The sequence below is a fragment of the Leuciscus leuciscus genome (genome assembly GCF_965113295.1).
Source record: "Leuciscus leuciscus genome assembly, chromosome: 22".
NCBI classification, from domain to species: domain Eukaryota; kingdom Metazoa; phylum Chordata; class Actinopteri; order Cypriniformes; family Leuciscidae; genus Leuciscus; species Leuciscus leuciscus.
In genome coordinates, this window is record NC_138746.1 from 32,109,314 (window position 1) to 32,134,338 (window position 25,025).

Consider the following 25,025-nt stretch of genomic DNA (forward strand, 5'->3'; position numbering starts at 1 on the left):
CTGGGAGTCCAGCAAAACCAGTCTAAACCAGCTAAAAAGATTGGTTTAAGCGGTTTATTATCCTTCCCCTGGGTAATAAAAAAAAAAAAATGAGTGTTCATCAGAGGGGTCCAAAACCCTAGGACTTTTGTCACACTTGAACCACGAATACACACACACACACACACACATACTTGTTTTTGTGGTATAGAAGGACACTGATGCCCAAACAAGTTTGGTGGTGGTATATGGGGACACCCCTTTCCCAATGCCCTACAGTGATGATACAAATATCAAAAATTTTGTTTTAATCTGCAGATCACAAATCTGACTTCAAATGTTCTATACACACAACAGAACAGAAAATATGACCATATGATATTTTGGTGGTACACAAGGACATTCCCGCCCATCCTAAAATGTTCCCGCCTATGACATAATTGTGATTTTTGGGGCCCAACTTGATTATGAGGACACTCTTTTTACAATACACTAAATATGTCATTTCAGTGGATTACAGGGACCAATGTGTTTTACTGGTACATGACCACACACACACACAAACCTGACAACACAGTGTATTACCAAGACTAAGGTGATTTAAGAGGACTGGATCTTAAACACAATACACAACTGCATAATCCAACATTATAAGGACGAGTGTGTTTAATGGTACATGCCCACACACACACACAAACCTGACAACACGGTGTATTACCAAGACTAAGGTGATTAAAGAGTACCGGATCTCCAATACAATACACAAAACAACTTGCAACATTACAGGGACAGAAGTGTTTTAGAGGTGCTTTAATTATGAATTCAATAATATCATCATAAACATTGAGTTTTTTTCAGTTTTACCATGTAATACAATCATGTCATGCCATTTTAAGGGGAAAGTGACATCCACAAACTTAAAAACATGGTCAATAAAACTTGCACAACTGTGTGATCTTTCAGAAAGCATACAGTATCATTACTGTTTTGACATATTAAAATGACAAACAGATGAACCATTCAAAACTTCGAAAAGATTGACAAAACAGCCCTTGGAAACAGGCACAATTTAAAGATGTCATTAAACAGGCTTTGAAATGTATAAAATGAACTCACTCAACATGCAATATATGCTGCAACATGTAGAGAAACCGACTTACAAGGGACGGTTTACCTAAAAAGACAATTCTCTTATTTCCAGAAAATGTAAACAGAATTGTCAAGTTTCAAAGCAGAATTACAGAGATAACAGGAAAAGTATTCAACAAAGTTAGTTTGGGCTGTACATCAGCTCTAGAAGAGTATAGTGTCATTAGAATACAACCATCATTGTAAGTACAAAAGCTCTCATGTGTTTAGGGCTGGGTATCGTTCAAAAAATTTCGATACCAATACCGATACCGATACCTTGATTTCGATACCGGTTCCTAAACGATACTTTTTTCGATACCAATTTTATGAAATCCATTTTAACAAGATTACATAACACTTTACCTCAGAAAAACTTGGTGTTATTTTTTCAGTTTGACTCATGCTCCTTAGCCAGTGCACAAAGGAACAAAAAAAGCACAAAGGAACAAAATATTCCTTATACATATACATAAGGAACAAAATATTTTTTTTTTATATAGAGCTCATGCTCACCAAAGCTGAATTTGTCTGATCAAAGATACAATAAAACTTGTAATATTGTGGAATAGTATTACAATTTAAAATCTTATTTGAATATATTTCAAAATGTAATTTATTCCTGTGTTGTCAAAGCTGAATTTTCAAAATCATTACTTCAGTGTCACATGATCCTCCAGAAATATGAAAACAGTTTTTGGAAACTACGATACATTTTTTCATGATTCTTTGATGAATAAAACATTCAAAAGAACAGCATTTATTTAAAAAAAGGAAATCTTTTGTAACATTACACATGTTTTAAGGTCATTATTGATCACTTTAACCCTCTGGGGACCAAAAACGCGCCCGCGCGTTTTGCTCGTTTTTTTTTTTAGCAATGAAAAATAAACACAAAATGCTCTGTTAATTTTGATCTTTCATTTTCGTGTAATACATCAATCGATCCTGTTCAGTTTCTATTTTTTTTCTGTATACTCACAATACAAATAAAGTGTTTTGCTTTTTGACAAATAAAGAAAAACTAACATGATGCTATTTCTGCCTTCTCTCTGCCAGTAAACTCCCATTTGAAACGCGTTCGAAAATTATCTATAACTCCGCGAAAATTCAGTCAAACAGGCAAACAGACCCACGGGCATAAAGCTTGAGATCGTAGCTTTTAAATGAAGTAATTTATATAAAAAACAAATATTATCAGCTTCTGTAATCTGTATAAAAAGAGAGCGACTCCAGTCGAGCTCATTACGAGCCATTCAAAAGTAATTTGACCACGCCCCGGGGAGCGCGTGCTATTCAAACGCAAATTCTGAGAACCATTTCAGTCTGTGAAACGCCCCCACATCAGCTGTAAACAAAGAGGCATAATATAGCCTACCTTATGGAGAAAATTTTCCGTGCTGATATGAGGAGCAGATCCCGCTGAGGAGTGAGGTAGGCTAAGTTATCCTTTCTCAAGTGTTAATGTGGAATAACGTTATGGAATAACGTTGTAGGCTTATGTAAACAAAAAGATGAATCGCGTTTCTATAATATGAATCGCGTTTTCTGTGAGATGAATGAAGGGTACATATTTGTAAAGAGTGTTTAGCCTAAATATGAATCGCGCGTCTGTGTGTGAAAGAATAAACTGCTTTTACAGTTACAGTTACTGCGTTACAGTCAGGCGAAGTATGAAAGACAACATTTTGTTGACTAGATTTGGGTACAGTTTTTACTGTAGAATATACTGTCACATCAAATAAGCTTTTCTGCTCATATATATAAAATACTATTTTGTCAAAAATAAAGTCATAGACTAAGATGTTCCAATGTTGGCTATATTCAAACTAATGAATACATATGATAAAATGTAGGCCTATAATCTTTTTTTTTTTTTTTTTACAAAGAAAGAGTACTTTTTTGCAGAAATATTGCTGAAATTGTAATTATTGTTGTAATTGTAACCTTTTTAATAAAATAGCAAAACATATTTACAAGATAGATGTAAGCAAAATCTTAAATGGTCAATATAAGTCTTCTTCAAAATATATATTTTGTCCTTGCAGTGTGGCTCAGTCAGTGTCACACCTGAATGAATGGCTAATTATGCAGAGTCATTATGCAGAGTGGGTGGGACTAAGGTGTAAACTACTCCTCCCCCTCGCATATTGGCTTTCCAAGCAAAACCTGTTTTACACCATTTAAATCAATGTATTTTTTTTTGTGAACGATAAAGCAAGACTATTTTCACATAATTTTGAAGCTAGAACTGAAAGGGACAACATCCATTAGTCAAAAGTCTTGTGGGCACATATTTTGTATGAGTTTTGTGGTCTTATTTCAGCAACTTTCATTTTTATTTTTTTAAATAACCACGCATAAACATTATTCTCTTAAAAATACAAACATCTACATACATGTTGCTCGCATATTATGGTAGGCCTGTTTGTGCTATATAGAGTGAATTTACACCTTTGCCATTAACATGTTTATAAATAACTGAAAAAAGCACAAATGTCAGAGCATGTCAGAACATCTCAAGGGCCCCAAAAACAGCTTGGTCCCCAGAGGGTTAATGCATCCTTAGTGAAAAAAAAATTCTGACCAACCAACACATTATTGAACGGCAGTGTACACTCAGTAGGTCATTATTGCAATATAAACACAGTCAGAGTGATCAACAAGGTATATCTTCATTTACCAGTCGAAGACGGAGCAACTTTCTGCTCTTATGTTTACTCGTGCACTGTCAAGGGCTTCATCATATCTGTCGCGGTACCGTCTTTGCAGCAATTATTTTACCACAAATACTGCATCGCGCGCTGTTGGCATCGAGCCTGGAGAAATGTATCCACACTTTTGATCGACATCTTTAGGGTATTGTGAGTGTGTGTGCTCGCGTCTCATTGAGTATGTGCGCGAGTTTGTGTGTGTGTGTGCTCGCGTCTCATATGAGAATGTGTGCGTGGACAGTTTGTGTGCGCGCGCGCGTCTCATATGAGTATGTGCGCGGAGAGTTCCCCGCGTCTCGTGTGTGTAGAGTTCACGTGTATGTGCGCGAGCGACTTTAGGCGTGTTGTTGTGCATTTCATATGTATTTGTTTGAGCACTGACGTTGACGAGTTAACCCCTTAGGTATCGAAATATGGTACCGAAAAACAAGTCATTTTTCGATACTCGATAGTATCGAGGCAATTCGGTCAGTACCTAAAAAGTATCGAACTCGGTACCCAGCCCTACATGTGTTTAGAGAATACTAAAGCATGTATTCTTCTGTACAGAGAATGAGAGAGAGGCAGAAATTGAAAACCCACGGAAAGGATCCTCAGCGGTCTTACACTGCTGGCATTCAGTCAGTGTGGCCAGTTTTCCTTTGGTTATACACTCACCGAAAGGATTATTAGGAACACCTGTTCAATTTCTCATTAATGCAATTATCTAATCAACCAATCACATGGCAGTTGCTTCAATGCATTTAGGGGTGTGGTCCTGGTCAAGACAATCTCCTGAACTCCAAACTGAATGTCAGAATGGGAAAGAAAGGTGATTTAAGCAATTTTGAGCGTGGCATGGTTGTTGGTGCCAGACGGGCCGGTCTGAGTATTTCACAATTTGCTCAGTTACTGGGATTTTCACGCACAACCATTTCTAGGGTTTACAAAGAATGGTGTGAAAAGGGAAAAACATCCAGTATGCGGCAGTCCTGTGGGCGAAAATGCCTTGTTGATGCTAGAGGTCAGAGGAGAATGGGCCGACTGATTCAAGCTGATAGAAGAGCAACTTTGACTGAAATAACCACTCGTTACAACCGAGGTATGCAGCAAAGCATTTGTGAAGCCACAACACGCACAACCTTGAGGCGGATGGGCTACAACAGCAGAAGACCCCACCGGGTACCACTCATCTCCACTACAAATAGGAAAAGAGGCTACAATTTGCACAAGCTCACCAAAATTGGACAGTTGAAGGCTGGAAAAATGTTGCCTGGTCTGATGAGTCTCGATTTCTGTTGAGACATTCAGATGGTAGAGTCAGAATTTGGCGTAAACAGAATGAGAACATGGATTCATCATGCCTTGTTACCACTGTGCAGGCTGGTGGTGGTGGTGTAATGGTGTGGGGGATGTTTTCTTGGCACACTTTAGGCCCCTTAGTGCCAATTGGGCATCGTTTAAATGCCACGGCCTACCTGAGCATTGTTTCTGACCATGTCCATCCCTTTATGACCACCATGTACCCATCCTCTGATGGCTACTTCCAGCAGGATAATGCACCATGTCACAAAGCTCGAATCATTTCAAATTGGTTTCTTGAACATGACAATGAGTTCACTGTACTAAAATGGCCCCCACAGTCACCAGATCTCAACCCAATAGAGCATCTTTGGGATGTGGTGGAACGGGAGCTTCGTGCCCTGGATGTGCATCCCACAAATCTCCATCAACTGCAAGATGCTATCCTATCAATATGGGACAACATTTCTAAAGAACGCTTTCAGCACCTTGTTGAATCAATTCCACGTAGAATTAAGGCAGTTCTGAAGGCGAAAGGGGGTCAAACACAGTATTACTATGGTGTTCCTAATAATCCTTTAGGTGAGTGTATGTGCCTTAAAATGTTCAATTGCAGCTGTAACTTCAGCATTTGACCAGCACACTTTTTGTCCTTTCCACAAGGTTTTCTATTCCTACCTCACATTCATTCTCTGTACAGAAGAATACATGCTTTAGTAAACTCTAACTATATGAGAGCTCATGTACTTACAATGGTGGTCATATTCTGATTTAAACCTCAGGTACCTTGAGGAACTTCAGTGGTTTCTCGATGGGCATCTTCTGAACACCTGTAGGAAATCAGTTATAGACAGATCAGAAACTCAGATGTAACTCAAACCTGCATCTAGAACTTAAAACTGGTTATACATCTGATATCTAAAAATTACATTTCAAATGACACTCATTATTCTGGAGATGGAATGTTGTGTTAAACATCTCCTTTTTAAAGTTTTTGACCAACATGAACATGATAAACTTATTGGTTTGGTACTGATTCCATTAATTTTGTTCTAGAAAAATTGTTATTTATAATAATATCTGATTATTGATAACTGATTTTTACAATTAATGGCAAAAGGAATGTTTAGAAATGTAATCTGATATTATCTACTGACACACTATAGCAGGGTTCACCAATCTCGGTCCTGGAGGGCCGCTGTCCTGCAGAGTTTAGCTCCAACCAGCTCCAACACACCTGGTTGAAAGTTTCTAGTATGCCTAGTGAGACCTTGATTATCTGGTTCAGGTGTGTTTAATTGGGGTTGGAGCTAAACACTGCAGGACAGCGGCCCTCCAGGACTGAGATTGGTGAACCCTGCACTATAGTATGATATATATATATACATACACTATGAACAAAATTCTAAACGCTTTTGTTTTTGCCCCCATTTTTCATGAGCTGAACTAAAAGTTAAGACTTTTTCTATGTACACAAAAGGCCTATTTCTCTCAAATATTGTTCACAAATCTGTCTAAATCTGTGTTAGTGAGCACTTCTCCTTTGCCGAGATAATCCATCCACCTCACAGGTGTGGCATATCAAGATACTGATTAGACAGCATGATTATTGCACAGGTGTGCCTTAGGCTGGCCACAATAAAAGGCCACTCTAAAATGTGCAGTTTTGTGTGGTGTCGGGGGGTGGGGGGTGTGGGGTGTCGGGGGGTTGGGGGTTGGGGGGTGTCGGGGGTCTGGAAACAAGTCATTATCTGGTGTGACCATCATTTGCCTCACGCAGTACAACACATCTCCTTCGCATAGAGTTGATCAGGTTGTTGATTGTGGCCTGTGGAATGTTGGTCCACTCCTCTTCAATGGCTGTGTGAAGTTGCTGGATATTGGCAGGACCTGGAACACGTTGTCGTATACGCCGATTCAGAGCATCCCAAACATGCTCAATGGGTGACATGTCCGGTGAGTAATGGTGGCCATGCAAGAACTTTGCAGAATGGGGCCGTGCATTATCATGCTGCAACATGAGGTGATGGTCGTGGATGAATGGCACAACAATGGGCCTTAGGATCTCATCAAGGTATCTCTGTGCATTCAAAGTGCCATCAATAAAATGCACCTGCGTTCGTTGTCCATAACATACGCCTGCACATACCATAACCCCACCATGGGCCACTCGATCCACAATGTTGACATCAGCAAACCTGTCTGCCATCTGCCCTGTACAGTGAAAACCGGGATTCATCCGTGAAGAGAACACCTCTCCAAAGTGCCAGACGCCATCGAATGTGAGCATTTGCCCACGCAGGTCGTTTACAACGACCAACTGCAGGTCGAGACCCCGATGAGGACGATGAGCATGCAGATGAGCTTCCCTGAGATGGTTTTTGACAGTTTGTGCAGAAATTCTTTGGTTATGCAAACCGATTGTTGCAGCAGCTGTCCGGGTGGCTGGCCTCAGACGGTGTTGGAGGTGAAGATGCTGGATGTGGAAGTCCTGGGCTGGTGTGGTTACACGTGGTCTGCAGTTGTGAGGCCGGTTGGATGTACTGCCAAATTCTCTGAAAAGCCTTTGGAGACGGCTTATGGTAGAGAAATGAACATTCAATTCACGGGCAACAGCAGGTGGACATTCCTGCTGTCAGCAAGCCAATTGCACGCTCCCTCAAAACTTGCGACATCTGTGGCATTGTGCTGTGTGATAAAACTGCACATTTTAGAGTGGCCTTTTATTGTGGCCAGCCTAAGGCACACCTGTGCAATAATCATGCTGTCTAATCAGTATCTTGATATGCCACACCTGTGAGGTGGATGGATTAACTCGGCAAAGGAGAAGTGCTCACTAACACAGCTTTAGACAGATTTTTTAACAATATTTGAGAGAAATAGGCATTTTGGGTACATAGAAGAAGTCTTAGAACTTTGAGTTAGATCTATAATTTTGTTCAGTGTATATAACTGGCTTAAAACCATTTTTCTTTGGTGAAAATACTAACGTAAAATTGTACCACAATATATATTGGTTTAAAATAATAATAAACATGTTCATAAACACAAACTTGTTATGCTGGGTACACACCAAAAGATAATCAAGCTGATTTTGGGCCGATTTCCCCCTTCTGACAATCCTAGCTGTGTCCCGATTATCTTGATGGTTATAGATTATCTTATCAGATTTTCCCTTGGTGTGAGGTGTGTTAAGAGTGTCCGAACCTGATCGGAAGAACGTCGGAGCCGCCCTGATCTCGAATCGCAAATATTCAACATGTTGAATATTTACGATCAGAAATCCTGAAATGTGGGGGGAAGCCCAAGGACAAAAGCGCGCATGCTCTGGAGATTATCACGTGAAAGGAAACAATATCCAATCAGAAAGCGAGATGAAGGAAGAAGGAAGCATAACAAACGCAGTCATGGCGGCACAAAGTGAAATTGATGTGGACAGCAGAGATGGAGGATCAGCTTGTTGATTTGTGGAACAAATGTTTACACAACGTGTTGTGTAAAACTTTTCCAAACACTATCATTGCAATTTCTTCCTGCATATCGTCCGCCATGCTTATTCTGAGGTCTCTAGAGTGTTAACAGTCGAGACTCTGATTGCATGGTCTTTAGGGTTGGGTATCTAGAACCGGTTCCAAAATGCCAAAAACAGGGGATTCGATAAGACGTGCGCACTTCAATTCCGCTTATCGATTCCTTACTTTGGTGATGCTCACATGCGCGAGGTGAATGGCAGTGAGCATTTGTTTACAGTTGTATTGATCTGCCAGGACCTGCCTGCCGCACATGCGCTGTACATTATATTTACGATGGCGGAGCGCAGCAGACGTTCAAAAGTTTGGTTAAGCTTTTCAAAATAAGATGAAAATACAGCGAATTGTATCACATGCAAGAAAGACATTTCATGCAAGGGAGGAAGCACCTCCAATATGATGAAACATTTGCTGCAACACAGGGTCAATTTGAAGGAATGCAGCACATTTGATTCGGTGCGATCTCTCAACAGCAGTACCACAGGTTTCCACACACCAGATAAAGCTACTAGCAGCAGCAATAGCAGTCTCTCACACTCAGGTACAAAACTAGAGCCGCATAATTCTGGATAAAATGAGAACCAGTTTTGTTTAAAATAGAGATCATGAATAAATACATCAGACAATTAATACGAGACGAGTCTATAATTCCTTAAAGTGTTATATATATACAGTATATTGTAAATTAAGATGCATTGTCACAGTTTTACTGGTAATAGCCTAAATGTAACAAGAATAAAAGGTAGAAAAAAGTATTTGCTCTCTTTTTTCTCTCCAATAAATATTGGAATCGAAACCAAGAATCGTTAAGAACCGGATTCGATAAGCAGAATCGGAATCGTTAATTTAAACGATACCCAACCCTCACGGTCTTTTCACATCATGGCACACCATACACTATAGGAGCAAAACGGTTAAATCTAGGATTTTTTGTCCTCATGTTTGTGGTCTATCACATTTTGAAAATCTTATAAGATGTAAAAAATCTTTTGGTGTGTAACCCAGCATTAGTTGACACATACCAACATTACTGGAGACGCCTGCAGCTCCAGCAGGAACATCACCTTCAGAACCGCTTTCATCAGGATCACTGGCATCAGAGTCCGTCATACTGATCTCATCTTAAAGAAAAAGAGACATTTAAAACAAGAACATCTTCAGTTTAACCTGTATTCAGAAGTCATTTATGAAACATGACAAATGGCACCGTTTAATAATAATAATCATATTAATAACAACTATAATACTTCACTAAGATCACTATTATTAGAATTATCGCCTAGACAGTGATATACTAATACTGTCAATGAAAAATTAATATTTTATAATGAGTATATTATTTTACAATAAGAGGTTATAATACTTTCTTAATTTCTTCACTTAAGCTGTTATACTGGCAGAAACCTGCAGTTTAAGTGAAAACAGGTTTATAAACGCATCTTATTGCAAAATTGGATTACCACAAACAATGTGGATATAATGCGAATGTGAAAATAGAGAGTAACTGGTGCTAGTTGCGTTCCCAAATGCATGTTAAACTTATGGCACATGCAGAGATGGAGTTCACTGCATTCATTCCCTGTGAAACGAGGCATGGAAAAAGCCAGATCATGAGCTGATCGAGCGAGCAAAGTGTGCTCTTCAGTTTGAAACACGCAGCACAACAGACTACAGACTTACTTTCTTATCGTCTTTTGCGATTTGATAAGGGCATTAAGCCATGTTGTGCTTTTGATTTTAATATGTTTGAGAGATGCTTTGCCAAAGCAATTGCGCAAAAAACAAAGACAATTTATGTTATTATGAGGCGTAAAAATATTTTCGGTTCTTTTGGTTCAAACTGTGGAGGGACAGATTAGACTGTGGTGGGTCACTAGAGTAAATTAATGGTAACACTATGAATTTTACTCCTCCCAAAAATGCCAAATAATAAACAGGTGAGAGCGTATTTTAGGCTATATGACACGATATAGTGAGATATGACAGCGCTTCTGCAACACGCATCACTGCAGATGAGTAGCTGAGGATCTCTTCAGCATGCTGATGCACAAAATACAAACTAAAAATAAATTAAAGTAAGTCGCAGATGCTCAACACACAGTCATCTTCATTAAAAGTAGTGAGAATAAATGATTTTACCAGTGCTGATGCTACTCTCTCTCCTATTGATCTTAAAATTAGCTGATACAAAAAATGCTGCTCATAGCGGTAGCTTTCGATGACGTGAACACCGTTAAATCTGATATAGCGCGGGAAATGAAGATCGGATTTATGTCTGTTTTGTGCAGACACATTTATGTGGCCAAGTGTAAATGGAATTGTTTTGACCAGGTGTAAAACAGCCCCAAAGATGATGTGAAAAAGTTCTTACTAGACTAGCATTTCCTAAAATGATGCAATGCTCTTTTTATTACCATCTCAACACAGTCTTGATCCTCCAATGATGATTGTTCCTTCTCAGGGCTCACCTGAAAGCAAGGCAAAGAAAGAAAAAATAAACATCTATTAGATACAAAGGATTCAGAGATTCTCCAAATGAAGCAGCACAGATACTTGACTCCATTAACACTGACTGATCACTGTCATAAAACATACAATTAAAACAATTTCACATTATCAATGATATACTTGAGCAAAAGAAGGCTGATGACGCCAAACTAATTCAGGTATGATGGGACATTTCAAACAGTGACTTAAGATTTAAAACACTGTGACATAAGTTGTAATCAAGTATAAAGTTAAAACCCTATAAATATATGGTCATAACCAATCAGGGATGCATGAAAATAATGCTCATTATTAATGTTATCATTGTCAATCCGATAAGAAAATTAGGCCGCTATATTAACACTAATAAATAATGGATTACTTCATTCAGCTTCAGATGTGCGCTGTTCACCATGATGGTTTTGAAATGTTTGAATCACAAATCTGTGAAATCAGCGCATTGTTACAGGGAGAGTTCGCTTGTGGAATTGTAAGTTGTAATATTTTTATTTTTGTTATATATCTGATTTATCTCATTTGGATGCATTTGGATGCAGTTAATGAGTGCTGCAGTAAACACTTCACTGTAGGCCTATCGGTGGTCAGCAAAACATTAATTATGATTGGGACTGTCATATATACATATCACTATAATGAGCAAACTATTGCATTAAAAACGTCGTGAATTCTTTGGGTTTAGTTGCTGTGTTTCAGCGTGTAGTCCTGGGAGGAGCGCATCCACAACAGGAGTTTCACTATGTAATAGTTGATTACTATTAATAATAGCTCAAGTTAATCTGTGCATGATTTTGTGCAAGTATAAGTTGTAATATTGTGTTTCTTTTGTATAAATATCTAATTTATCATATATAGGTTGTGTTCCGTTGAGCTAAAACCATCTAACAAAGCCTCAGTTTAGGGGTGTTCCTTCAGCTCTTTAGGCCATTTCATTTTAAGTTTAATGTTGTCTAATAACTTGTTTGCATTTTAATTTCATTTGATTTATTATTATTATTATTATTATTAAGGCAATAGATGTTTTGGTAAAACTTCACAATACATATGTTATTGCATTAACTAACATGAACTAACAGAGAAAAGAACTTTTGTTAATGTGAGTTAATAAAATATGTGAGTTCATGTTCGTTCACAGTGCATTAAATTGACAGATACAACACTGGATCCTAAAATGTCTTGGAAAATGTTGAGATTAACGTTAAGTAAGATAAACATTAAGTAAATCCTGTAGAAGTATTGTTCATTCATTGTTAGTTCATGTTAACTAATACTAACAAGATGAAACCTTTTTATAAAGTATTGCCATTTTTTTATAAAGAAAGTTGGAAATATGAATGTAAAATTCATTTTAAAAGTTAAGGAATCTTACATTAGGCCACTGTACTGTATATGTTTGATTTATGTTGAAGTGTTTGGGACATTGGCTTTAAATGATGTGCGTTTCGTTTTTGTAATCAGGCTTTCAAAGTATATCAAATTTTGGATTTAGATTCATCGGCTAATATATCAGATATCGGCTTTCGAATATAAAGAATGATCAGTTATCGGCCCAAATGTTCATATCGCTGTATCCCTAATTTGATTTCCAAAAAAACAATACCTTCTGTACATCTCTGACTTCTGACTGGGACGGGGACGGACTCTTCATTTCGAGAGTGGAGGGTTCAACCTCACTGAGAGTCTACAAAACATAACATTAGACATGAAACAGTGGTGTAAATATGTGAACACTAGATCTCACAGATGTCTCTGCTTCGTTTGCTCGTTCTCTTCCAGCACAACTCTCACTTACTTTGTCTAGTCCCACAGTCAGAGCAGCACAATCACTGCCTGATGACAACTGGCTCTTATGGCTCATCTGAGAATATGAAATTAAGCGTTACATACAGAAACACTTCACCTAAGAGTTTAAAAAAAGCATTATAAATGGAATATATAAAGGATAATGTACAGTCAGTCAGTAATTAATAAAAAATAAACACAGACAGTATAATAAGGGTCCTGATACACAGCTACCTATCAATAAATATTTGCACATGAAATACTGATTTGAGATAATATACAAGATTACAAAATAGTTAAAGTTTTCAAATCAATATTTCAATATTTAAATGCTACCACAAGGTAATGTTCACGGCTTTTATGCATCACATTACATGTGTTTTCATTCCAGTGTGTCAGGTTGTGTGTAGCTTTACACCAGTTTTATGAGGACACCGTTTTATGAGGACATCATAAGAGCATGTTCCTGATGTTTGACTTGACTGAAGAATCTCAGTGTGTTGTGTAAGTTTAACAGAATCCTGGTCTATGAGGACACTAGATTTACTGGGACACTGGTAACTAGATACATTTGGACGGCACTGAGTTCAAGTGTGTGTATGTATGAGAGTGATACGAGACATTGCGCCTGTGCTAGATGTACAGTAAGTGATCGTGACTCACTTCTTACACACACAATCATAATTCAGGGACTGATAACTGTGGCAAATAATCTGTTTCTGAGGAAACAGAGTTATTACATTAACTTATTGGATACCTTTAGAGTTGCTGTATCTTGTTCAGGTTTCATCTGATTCTTCAGAGTTATCATCTGAAAAAAAAAAGTTGTAAAAATATATAAAAAAGACAAATAAATACTAATTTTAGTATCACTTATTGACAGCCAAACAGAGGTTGCTATTTTTTACCAACTTCAATGATTATATTTAATCTGACAAGCACAAATAGTTTTCGCTATTGGTATTAGCCACAATGAGCTGTGAATTATGGGTTATCAGTATCGATCCTAATATTCCATATGTGTGTCCCGGTAAAACTAGTGTCCTCATAGACCAGGATTCTGTCAAACTTACACAACACACTGAGATTCTCCTGTCAAGTTAAACATCAGGACATTGCTCTTATGATGTCCTCATAAAACGGTGTCCTCATAAAACAGGTGTAAGACACACACACACACTTGACACACTGTAATGAACATGCATGTAATGTGATGCATTAAAGCCATGAACATTAACTTGTAGGGCTGCACAATGTATTGCTTTATCATTCATACCCATCTGTGGTAGTGACATTGCAGTATAGGCCTCTGTGAAGTCAGGCTATATAAAGACTCTGCCGTGTTATTTTACAGTTGATTACTCATGTTCTGTACCTAAATGCTGTTAGACTTACCTGGAATATATGAGGCATTGTTTATTTCACATCTTTGTTAATTTTTTTTATCTCTGCTTGCAATTTATTATTTTCTATGCAGATGCAAACCCCTACAAAATCACACCAATCATTCTAGAATGATTAATTATTTCCAAATAGAGCTATTCAATTCATTTAGTGAAATTGCTTTTCATATTGAAAAACTTTTGTTAATGTGAGTTAATAAAATATGCGAATTCATGTTCGTTCACAGTGTATTAAATTAACAGATACAACACTGGATCCTAAAATGTCTTGGAAAATGTTAAGATTAACGTTAAGTAAGATAAACATTAAGTAAATCCTGTAGAAGTATTGTTCATTCATTGTTAGTTCATGTTAACTAATACTAACAAGATGAAACCTTTTTATAAAGAAAGTTGGAAATATGAATGTAAAATTCATTTTAAAAGTTAAGGAATCTTACATTAGGCCACTGTACTGTATATGTTTGATTTATGTTGAAGTGTTTGGGACATTGGCTTTAAATGATGTGCGTTTCGTTTTTGTAATCAGGCTTTCAAAGTATATCAAATTTTGGATTTAGATTCATCGGCTAATATATCAGATATCGGCTTTCGAATATAAAGAATGATCAGTTATCGGCCCAAATGTTCATATCGCTGTATCCCTAATTTGATTTCCAAAAAAACAATACCTTCTGTACATCTCTGACTTCTGACTGGGACGGGGACGGACTCTTCATTTCGAGAGTGGAGGGTTCAACCTCACTGAGAGTCTACAAAACATAACATTAGACATGAAACAGTGGTGTAAATATGTGAACACTAGATCTCACAGATGTCTCTGCTTCGTTTGCTCGTTCTCTTCCAGCACAACTCTCACTTACTTTGTCTAGTCCCACAGTAAGAGCAGCACAATCACTGCCTGATGACAACTGGCTCTTATGGCTCATCTGAGAATATGAAATTAAGCGTTACATACAGAAACACTTCACCTAAGAGTTTAAAAAAAGCATTATAAATGGAATATATAAAGGATAATGTACAGTCAGTCAGTAATTAATAAAAAATAAACTGACAGGATAATAAGGGTCCTGATACACAGCTACCTATCAATAAATATTTGCACATGAAATACTGATTTGAGATAATATACAAGATTACAAAATAGTTAAAGGAACACTCCACCGTTTTTTGAAATAGGGCTTATTCACCTTCTTTCCTACATTTAGATAGGTGGGCAAATGCATTTTTGTCTCAGTGCATGCATTGTTTTAGTTTGACAGGGTCGGCGCTAGCTTAGCTTAGCATAATGAATGGAATCCTTTGTTGCCAGCTAGCATGTCCTGAGTAAAAGTGATATAAAAAATTTAAAAAACCCACCTAATTACTTCTTGTGGCCTGCGTATTCACAACAAGTACAAATAGCGATGCAGATTAACACTAGACGATTTCCTATGCAGATATTGACTTGGGACTATATTAGGGGGAAGCACAGGTGAAGCACTGCTACTTGGGCGCAGAGATATCACGCCCAAGTAGCAGTGCTTCGCCTGTGCTTCCCCCTAATATAGTCCTTAATATATAAGTCAATATCTGCCTAGGAAATCGCCTAGTGTTAATCTGCATCACTATTTGTACTTGTTGTGAATACGCAGGCCACAAGAAGTAATTAGGTGGGTTTTAAAAATGTTTTTTACCACTTTTACTCAGGACATGCTAGCTGGCAACAAAGGATTCCATTCATTGTGCTAAGCTAAGCTAGCGTCGACCCTGTCAAACTAAAACAATGCATGCACTGAGACAAAAATGCATTTGCCCACCTATCTAAATGTAGGAAAGAAAGTGAATAAGCCCTATTTCAAAAAACGGTGGAGTGTTCCTTTAAAGTTTTCAAATCAATATTTCAATATTTAAATGCTACCACAAGGTAATGTTCACGGCTTTTATGCATCACATTACATGTGTTTTCATTCCAGTGTGTCAGGTTGTGTGTAGCTTTACACCAGTTTTATGAGGACACCGTTTTATGAGGACATCATAAGAGCATGTTCCTGATGTTTGACTTGACTGAAGAATCTCAGTGTGTTGTGTAAGTTTAACAGAATACTGGTCTATGAGGACACTAGATTTATGAGGACATCATAAGAGCATGTTCCTGATGTTTGACTTTGACTGAAGAATCTCAGTGTGTTGTGTAAGTTTAACAGAATACTGGTCTATGAGGACACTAGATTTATGAGGACATCATAAGAACATGATCCTGATGTTTGACTTTGACTGAGTGTGTTGTGTAAGTTTAACAGAATACTGGTCTATGAGGACACTAGTTTTACTGGGACACTGGTAACTAGATACATTTGGACGGCACTGAGTTCAAGTGTGTGTATGTATGAGAGTGATACGAGACATTGCGCCTGTGCTAGATGTACAGTAAGTGATCGTGACTCACTTCTTACACACACAATCATAATTCAGGGACTGATAACTGTGGCAAATAATCTGTTTCTGAGGAAACAGAGTTATTACATTAACTTATTGGATACCTTTAGAGTTGCTGTATCTTGTTCAGGTTTCATCGGATTCTTCAGAGTTATCATCTGAAAAAAAAAGTAGTAAAAATATATAAAAAAGACAAATAAATACTAATTTTAGTATCACTTATTGAAAGCCAAACAGAGGTTGCTATTTTTTACCAACTTCTTCAATGATTATATTTAATCTGACAAGCACAAATAGTTTTCGCTATTGGTATTAGCCACAATGAGCTGTGAATTATGGGTTATCAGTATCGATCCTAATATTCCATATGTGTGTCCCGGTAAAACTAGTGTCCTCATAGACCAGGATTCTGTCAAACTTACACAACACACTGAGATTCTCCTGTCAAGTTAAACATCAGGACATTGCTCTTATGATGTCCTCATAAAACGGTGTCCTCATAAAACAGGTGTAAGACACACACACACACTTGACACACTGTAATGAACATGCATGTAATGTGATGCATTAAAGCCATGAACATTAACTTGTAGGGCTGCACAATGTATTGCTTTATCATTCATACCCATCTGTGGTAGTGACATTGCAGTATAGGCCTCTGTGAAGTCAGGCTATATAAAGACTATGGCGTGTTATTTTACAGTTGATTACTCATGTTCTGTACCTAAATGCTGTTAGACTTACCTGGAATATATGAGGCATTGTTTATTTCACATCTTTGTTAATTTTTTTTATCTCTGCTTGCAATTTATTATTTTCTATGCAGATGCAAACCCCTACAAAATCACACCAATCATTCTAGAATGATTCATTATTTCCAAATAGAGCTATTCAATTCATTTAGTGAAATTGCTTTTCATATTGAAAAACTTTTGTTAATGTGAGTTAATAAAATATGCGAATTCATGTTCGTTCACAGTGTATTAAATTAACAGATACAACACTGGATCCTAAAATGTCTTGGAAAATGTTGAGATTAACGTTAAGTAAGATAAACATTAAGTAAATCCTGTAGAAGTATTGTTCATTCATTGTTAGTTCATGTTAACTAATACTAACAAGATGAAACCTTTTTATAAAGTATTGCCATTTTTTTATAAAGAAAGTTGGAAATATGAATGTAAAATTCATTTTAAAAGTTAAGGAATCTTACATTAGGCCACTGTACCAGTGTTGTAGTCGAGTCACCAATTGTCGAGTCCGAGTCAAGTCTCGAGTCCCCGTGTTCGAGTCCGAGTCCAAGTCCGAGTCACCAAAGAAGAGACCGAGTCGAGTCCGAGTCGAGTCACCATTAGTTCGAGTCCGAGTCGAGTCTCGAGTCCCCAGTGTTCGAGTCCGAGTCGAGTCATCAAGGTTGAGTCTGTTATATTTCAAGACTGCCAACATTTCTCTACTCTGGCACCTTTAAAGAGCTGATATAATTATAAAAGAGGGTCTACATTAAACAAAAATGACACCACTGTGTTGACAATTATAAATAATAAATACAATATAAATAAATATAAATAAAAAATTTGATTTCAATAATGTAGGCTATTAGTAGGCTAAATGTTGAAATTAACATTAACAATGCTGTAGAAGTGCAGTTTATTAATAGTAGCCTAAATGTTAACTAATGTAGTTAACTAGAGTTTAATAAATGGAACATATTGTAAAGTGTTACCGATTTGTTATACACCGATTCAGACGTCTCGTGAGTTCGTTGTTGGACAGATGGTCAGTTGTTTTAACCATTCATTAAAGTGAATCGTTCAAAGGAGTCATTAGTTCGCGAATCGGACGTGTCATTAATGGACGTGTAGCCTATACGGCACGCCTTGTGTGATTATCTCGGCAGTTTAGGACAGGACAAGATTTGTGTCAACACAGAAAACATTTCATCACCAGATAGGTCTTTTCGTTTATTGAAATTGTGGCTAATGTCAGCTGAATGTGCGGAACGCTTTTCAGAGAAGATAAGGCAAACGTTTTTTGTTTTTTTTCAGCACAATTCACACCTCGCGGTAATTCAGGAGAAAAAAATCTCTGAATGATCTACGTGAAACTTCGGTCTTCCGACCTTTTACTATCGTGTCAATTGATTTTGATATGCGTGAGGAGGGAGCACCGCTCGTGTTGTTTGAAGACGGTGAGAGCGCGCGCGCGGCTGGGGCTTTCTCTCTGCTCGTTCATATATGCAGGAAAAAAAGAGATCCCGTCCGGTCTTGGAGCCCAAAACAGGAAAAGTGTAACATCTTATATCAAATTTTAAATCCTATTTAGTCAGAAACTTCATCCAACGTCATTCATTTGATGAATGCTCAAGTCCGATTTTATATCCTCGAGTCCAAGAACGAGTCATCAGTCCGCGAGTCCAAGTCAAGTCACGAGTCCTGAGAATAGTGTCTCGAGTCGGACTCGAGTACTCCATCACTGCACTGTACTGTATATGTTTGATTTATGTTGAAGTGTTTGGGACATTGGCTTTAAATGATGTGCGTTTCGTTTTTGTAATCAGGCTTTCAAAGTATATCAAATTTTGGATTTAGATTCATCGGCTAATATATCAGATATCGGCTTTCGAATATAAAGAATGATCAGTTATCGGCCCAAATGTTCATATCGCTGTATCCCTAATTTGATTTCCAAAAAAACAATACCTTCTGTACATCTCTGACTTCTGACTGGGACGGGGACGGACTCTTCATTTCGAGAGTGGAGGGTTCAACCTCACTGAGAGTCTACAAAACATAACATTAGACATGAAACAGTGGTGTAAATATGTGAACACTAGATCTCACAGATGTCTCTGCTTCGTTTGCTCGTTCTCTTCCAGCACAACTCTCACTTACTTTGTCTAGTCCCACAGTAAGAGCAGCACAATCACTGCCTGATGACAACTGGCTCTTATGGCTCATCTGAGAATATGAAATTAAGCGTTACATACAGAAACACTTCACCTAAGAGTTTAAAAAAAGCATTATAAATGGAATATATAAAGAAAGAAATGAAAAAAAAAAAAAATGAATAAAAATAAAGGATAATGTACAGTCAGTCAGTAATTAATAAAAAATAAACTGACAGGATAATAAGGGTCCTGATACACAGCTACCTATCAATAAATATTTGCACATGAAATACTGATTTGAGATAATATACAAGATTTCAAAATAGTTAAAGTTTTCAAATCAATATTTAAATGCTACCACAAGGTAATGTTCACGGCTTTTATGATTCACATTACATGTGTTTTCATTCCAGTGTGTCAGGTTGTGTGTAGCTTTACACCAGTTTTATGAGGACACCGTTTTATGAGGACATCATAAGAGCATGTTCCTGATGTTTGACTTGACTGAAGAATCTCAGTGTGTTGTGTAAGTTTAACAGAATCCTGGTCTATGAGGACACTAGATTTACTGGGACACTGGTAACTAGATACATTTGGACGGCACTGAGTTCAAGTGTGTGTATGTATGAGAGTGATACGAGACATTGCGCCTGTGCTAGATGTACAGTAAGTGATCGTGACTCACTTCTTACACACACAATCATAATTCAGGGACTGATAACAGTGGCAAATAATCTGTTTCTGAGGAACACTGGTCGCATGGCACTGCTTAAGCATGGAAACCCTGAACTCACCTTTATAATGATTGCTGAATCTGCCCTGGAGCTCATCTTTGTCTGTAAACGGCATGTCCTCTTCCAGATCTTGATCTTCTCCTTCACTGACTCACTTCAGCCATCATCCCATGTGTCTGCGCGCATAGAAAAAGACTCTCATTAATCACGACCATTGCATTTCATTTGACATATTATTCAAAAAGCTTGTTTTAAATAAATTGATCAATTATGGTAAACAGCATTCAAGTTATTTTAATACTTTATTATTATATGATATTTAAGGAATATGTTAATTGATAATAACTATTCATTCATAGATTTCATTCACAATTGATACATTATAGGCAATAATAGTGACAGTATTAATAAGACTGAATCAGACTGACAGTTCTAATAATATTCAGAGTATATTTTATTATAGTCAGGAGTAATATGAGCACATATTTGTGTCTTAATGTGTTTAAAGCAAGCATAACTGTAGTAATATTAACAGTAGCATATCAGGATACTGTACTGGGTGAAATAGCCTCCCCTTCACATACTGTAGTCATGACAACGCGTTATTATGATGGCTAGACTATTTTATGAGATCAGAAAAGGTAGCAGTTACAAATATAGTGCAATCGAAAACGAGTTTAAAATGACAAGCATCGCTGATTCCCTCATGTCAGTCTGTAAACAGAATCACTATAGGTCCGCTAGCACCGTTAGCATCACGCGCTAGCTGCTTTCTAACTGTAAAACGAGCAGCGAAGAGCATACAGAACATGCACAAACAAGCCAACCGGACCCACATGCTATTAGAGAAGCAATTAAACAACGTTATAACTTACCTTTTGGATAACAGTTGCCTTCATCAGGTCCACAGATGTCTTCTCAGGTGCAGAGTTTGTCCAGTCCAAAAAGGAAATGACGTGACGACGAATGACTACACCTCTGATTACGTTGTACTTATCATAATATAAACGGGATTTTATTTATTTATTTATCATATATTTAATGCAAAATTAATAAATTACAGGCAAAAATACTTAAATAATTAGTATTTTGCATTAAGTTGCTACACATTTTAAAGCTGATTGAAGCTCCGCCCACTGGCGCCATCTTGTTTTCGCGATCTCCCGCCTACCGGTACCGATCTGACCAATCACTAAAGCTGATTGAAGCTCCGCCCACTGGCGCCATCTTGTTTTCGCGATTTCCCGCCTACCGGTACCGATCTGACCAATCACAGGCCCCAAAGAATACACTTGTGTAAAAGATGCAAATTTTTGATGACGCGGGTGTAATACCAGGACCTGGCTACAGGGGCGCACTCTCGAAATCAGGGATACACTGTGTATGGTAAAATTTCAGGGTTTTGTGGTATGTAAGGACATGGCGCCAAACTTTGAGAGGGAGCTTCTGGAACGTAGTAAATGACATCTACGCTGTCGGATTTATGAGGACATGGCCTCTGTCCTCATAAACCCAAATGTCCCCATAGTGCTGGTGCGTATTCAGGTCAAAAGTCCTCGTAAACCACAAAAACAAACACACACACACACACACACACACACACACACACACACACACAAAAAATCGTTTTGTGGTTGAAATTTAAAAAAGTAACAAATCAATTTAACCCCTATAGGAATGAATAGAATGCAAGGAATGCTTCAGTACACATACAAAAAAACTAAAAATGCTCAAAATTCGAACTAAAAATGCTAAAACTTTACCTAAAAAAAATATGTTATAATGTCTACAGTGTGTATCTGAATGCATACTGAAGAGAAATGACTTTAGGACCAAGAGGAAGAGTGCATTTGCTCCAAATAGAGCTATAAGGCTATCTAGTGTCAAGATTCATGAAATAACATGTTATATTTTCTTTTTTTCCACAAGAGATTGGCAAAGACACCCAATGTAAGATATTTTGAGCTGAATTAAAAGGGTTATGTATGAAATTGAGGTTTATTTTGAATTTAAGTTGAAAGAGTGTGAGGAATGTGCTTAAATTACTAAACTACTAGGATATTTATTTATTATTAATTGATCAAATCTAGTCATTTAAAAAAAAAAAAAAAAAAAAAAAGATTCATTAAAAAATATAAAAAATATTATCAAAATTAAATTAAATAAGCTTTCTGGACCAAAAAAAAAAAAAAAGTATAATTTTGGGGCTTCAGGTCATTTTGACCCGCAAGGGAAAGATCTGTTACAAAGTGCGAGGGAAGGAGGAGGGTTAAGACAGGAAATTGTGGTGAGAGATGGAGGAAATGGACGTTGCCTTGGCTTGATTCACACCTGAAATTCTCTTATGGTGTCTTGAGTAAATGTGTTTACAGATAATCCACAATTTTTATCATTACATAGTAAGTCACTTACATTTTACCAAGCATGCTACATCAGATTGTACTAATTTTAGAAAGCCATTTTCAATGAGGCATACTATTTATTGTGCCTTTCTGTCTGTCTAGTGCTGTAAGTGCTTGACAGACAAAGAGGACCGTCCACTTGTTGCACTAAATTGGTAGCTTTAACTCAGCTGGATCCAGTAATGCTGCCCTCATGCCGTGGGGTTGTTTTAGTCTGTTAGTGGGGGTTTGCAGGACATGATTGCATCTTGTTTGTGTTTCTTGTAGGAGTTTTACCTGAAATGTGCTGCCCACCCCACCGGTGATAATGACACTTCAGCAGCGCTGGACTTGATAATGCCCAACACACGCAGAGTGCCCTGCATCGCCTGCACCGACATTGTGTGAGTTGCTCTCCGTTTTTCCATGTGTCTCTAAACCCATCATAGAGGTCGAAATGAGTCTCTTAGGCTGCACAGCTAAGAGCCAATCTGACAATTCATTACAACATTAATCTCAGCATGTCCCAAACAGGCGTGATGTGATAAACCAACAAACGATAAAAGCTTTTGTCCTAACCAGCCACGATTACAAAACATTTAGTTTTTGCTTGGTTTCTATTAGGGAATCGATTAAAACCTATAAATAAACCCTGAAACCATAAATATATTAAAACAATGAATCCCTGAATTAATGCGGACACAAACAAACACACACACACACACACACACACACACACACACACACACACACACACACACACACACACACACACACACACACACACACACACACACACACACACACACACACACACACAAAACTGTAGAAACAGTTTTCACTCAGAAATTGCCAGTAAATTGCTGAAATAATTACAAAGAAATGGCAAGTAGCATATCGGATTAAATGGGAAATGTTTAAGTAGAAAGACTACAAGGGCATTTTCTTGTAAAACGTACTCCGGTAATATTTTTTTTATTTACAACTTTGATTTTTTTTCTTTATTTAAAATATTTCATTATTTAAATAATCATTTAAATAATATTGGTTTATAGGCATATTTTTAACTTGAGGCTTGCAGATTATGGTGCATATTGGAATGTGCTCTGGAAGTGCCACAGTTATAAATCCCAGTTATTTCTGTTTTGTCTTGTTATTCTGCTTAGCTCTGCCTACAATACAAACTCATCACTGCTTTGAAACTTTGTCAAGCTACAAGCTATTATTGAAAGTAGTTAAACTATAGTCAAAGTTCCCTTTTGAAAAAGTACTCTTGTGAAAAAGAATATACTTTAGTATACTTTTAAAAGAATACTTATTGTGGAAATAAGACAGGCATTGGGTATTCCCCGTGAATAAAGGCTGGCTGGCAGCAGTGGGCTCCGGGATGGCATCCGGCAGCTAACCTGTGCTGGTGATGGGAACTGTTAGGTGATCATGGGTAGGATTACACGCTCCTAAAGAAGACCTGTTAGTTAATACCTGCAGGCACCAACATTGTGCCTTAAATTGCTGGAAACGGTCTATAGGGACGTCTCGATAGGGTAATTCGACCAATAGTTGATGGTTTCCCACCATCATTCTATGGGCGGAGGAAACTTCTCACTAGTATCCGACCAGAAGAAGGTCAATGGCCATTCAATGGAGCTTTGGCCCCATTAAGGCCTTTGAGACCTAGCACTGCTAACTCTTTTGGTAGCATCCGGTTTCTCTCTCAGATGTACTGGCAATGCCTCTCTTCTGATCAAGAGGGACCCGGACGAGAGAAGCCCTTGAGAAAGTGTTAAGTCCCTGATATACTTAAAGCGAAATTGAAGAACAAACTGATGTGACGTCATTTCGAACAAAATCAGTCCAAAACGAAGTTGCTTTTGGAGTTCGTTTTGGGAGTTCGATACAGCTTGCCAAAACAAACTTTCCGGAAAAGTTCGCTCCGGCTGCTAAACACCCTTGTATACATTGGTCCGTCGTGGTCAGACGTCTGCTAGTAAAAACGTACTGAAGAGAAATTTAAGTTGTACTTCTGATGAAATGAGACACTGACACTGTTTTGCATGTTTAATACTTTGAAGCTGCTTAATTTTTTTAATTTTAATTTTTTTTATATTGCTCTCTCAGCAGAGTTGGCGGCATCGGATGTACGCTTACAGTATATCACTGATTGCATATTTCAAACTTCGTTTTACCCCTAAGCGAAGAACATAAAAGAACGTCGCCTTGAGTATATCAGGCCTTTAGGACCACACAAGGTAGCTTAAACTGTCCTGGCGGTGACAGAAGTCC

The 25,025-nt window shown here is 37.6% G+C and overlaps 2 protein-coding genes across 7 annotated transcripts in view; one reads left to right on the forward strand and one right to left on the reverse strand.

Moving 5' to 3' along the window:
• prkn (parkin RBR E3 ubiquitin protein ligase) overlaps window positions 1-25,025 on the forward strand; it is a 384,030-nt gene that overhangs the window by 96,151 nt on the left and 262,854 nt on the right. For all 3 annotated transcript variants that reach the window (XM_082154627.1, XM_082154628.1, XM_082154629.1), the window contains exon 6: window positions 23,031-23,146. In XM_082154627.1, coding sequence (XP_082010753.1) covers window positions 23,031-23,146 — 116 coding nt within the window. The remainder of the gene's footprint in view (window positions 1-23,030; window positions 23,147-25,025) is intronic.
• On the reverse strand, window positions 156-21,973 carry LOC309487117 (uncharacterized protein). Of its 4 annotated transcripts, XM_082154667.1 has the most exons (12): window positions 20,422-21,225; window positions 16,845-16,898; window positions 15,186-15,251; window positions 14,994-15,074; window positions 13,677-13,730; window positions 12,930-12,995; window positions 12,738-12,818; window positions 11,047-11,100; window positions 9,655-9,753; window positions 5,854-5,932; window positions 3,947-5,095; window positions 3,683-3,911 (listed from the first exon to the last, which is right to left on the reverse strand). In XM_082154667.1, the coding sequence occupies exons 1-9, from the start codon at window positions 20,455-20,457 to the stop codon at window positions 9,739-9,741; spliced, it is 507 nt and encodes a 168-aa protein (XP_082010793.1). In that variant the 5' UTR covers window positions 20,458-21,225; the 3' UTR covers window positions 3,683-3,911; window positions 3,947-5,095; window positions 5,854-5,932; window positions 9,655-9,738. The 4 variants fall into 4 exon arrangements, with proteins under 4 accessions (XP_082010795.1, XP_082010793.1, XP_082010794.1 ...); XM_082154669.1 differs by lacking the exons at window positions 3,683-3,911; window positions 3,947-5,095 and adding an exon at window positions 156-1,153 and having other exon boundaries at window positions 5,889-5,932; XM_082154668.1 differs by lacking the exons at window positions 3,683-3,911; window positions 3,947-5,095 and adding an exon at window positions 21,237-21,973 and having other exon boundaries at window positions 5,104-5,932; window positions 20,422-20,537.

Excerpts from the sequence above, each read along its gene's own strand:
- LOC309487117 (XM_082154669.1), bottom strand. The coding sequence starts at position 20,457 with ATGAGCTCCAGGGCAGATTCAGCAATCATTATAAAG. Across the intron at positions 16,899-20,421 it reads ATTCAGCAATCATTATAAAG|ATGATAACTCTGAAGAATCC; the intron begins GTGAGTTCAGGG and ends TTTTTTTTTCAG. Across the intron at positions 12,819-12,929 it reads TGACTGTGGGACTAGACAAA|ACTCTCAGTGAGGTTGAACC; the intron begins GTAAGTGAGAGT and ends TATGTTTTGTAG.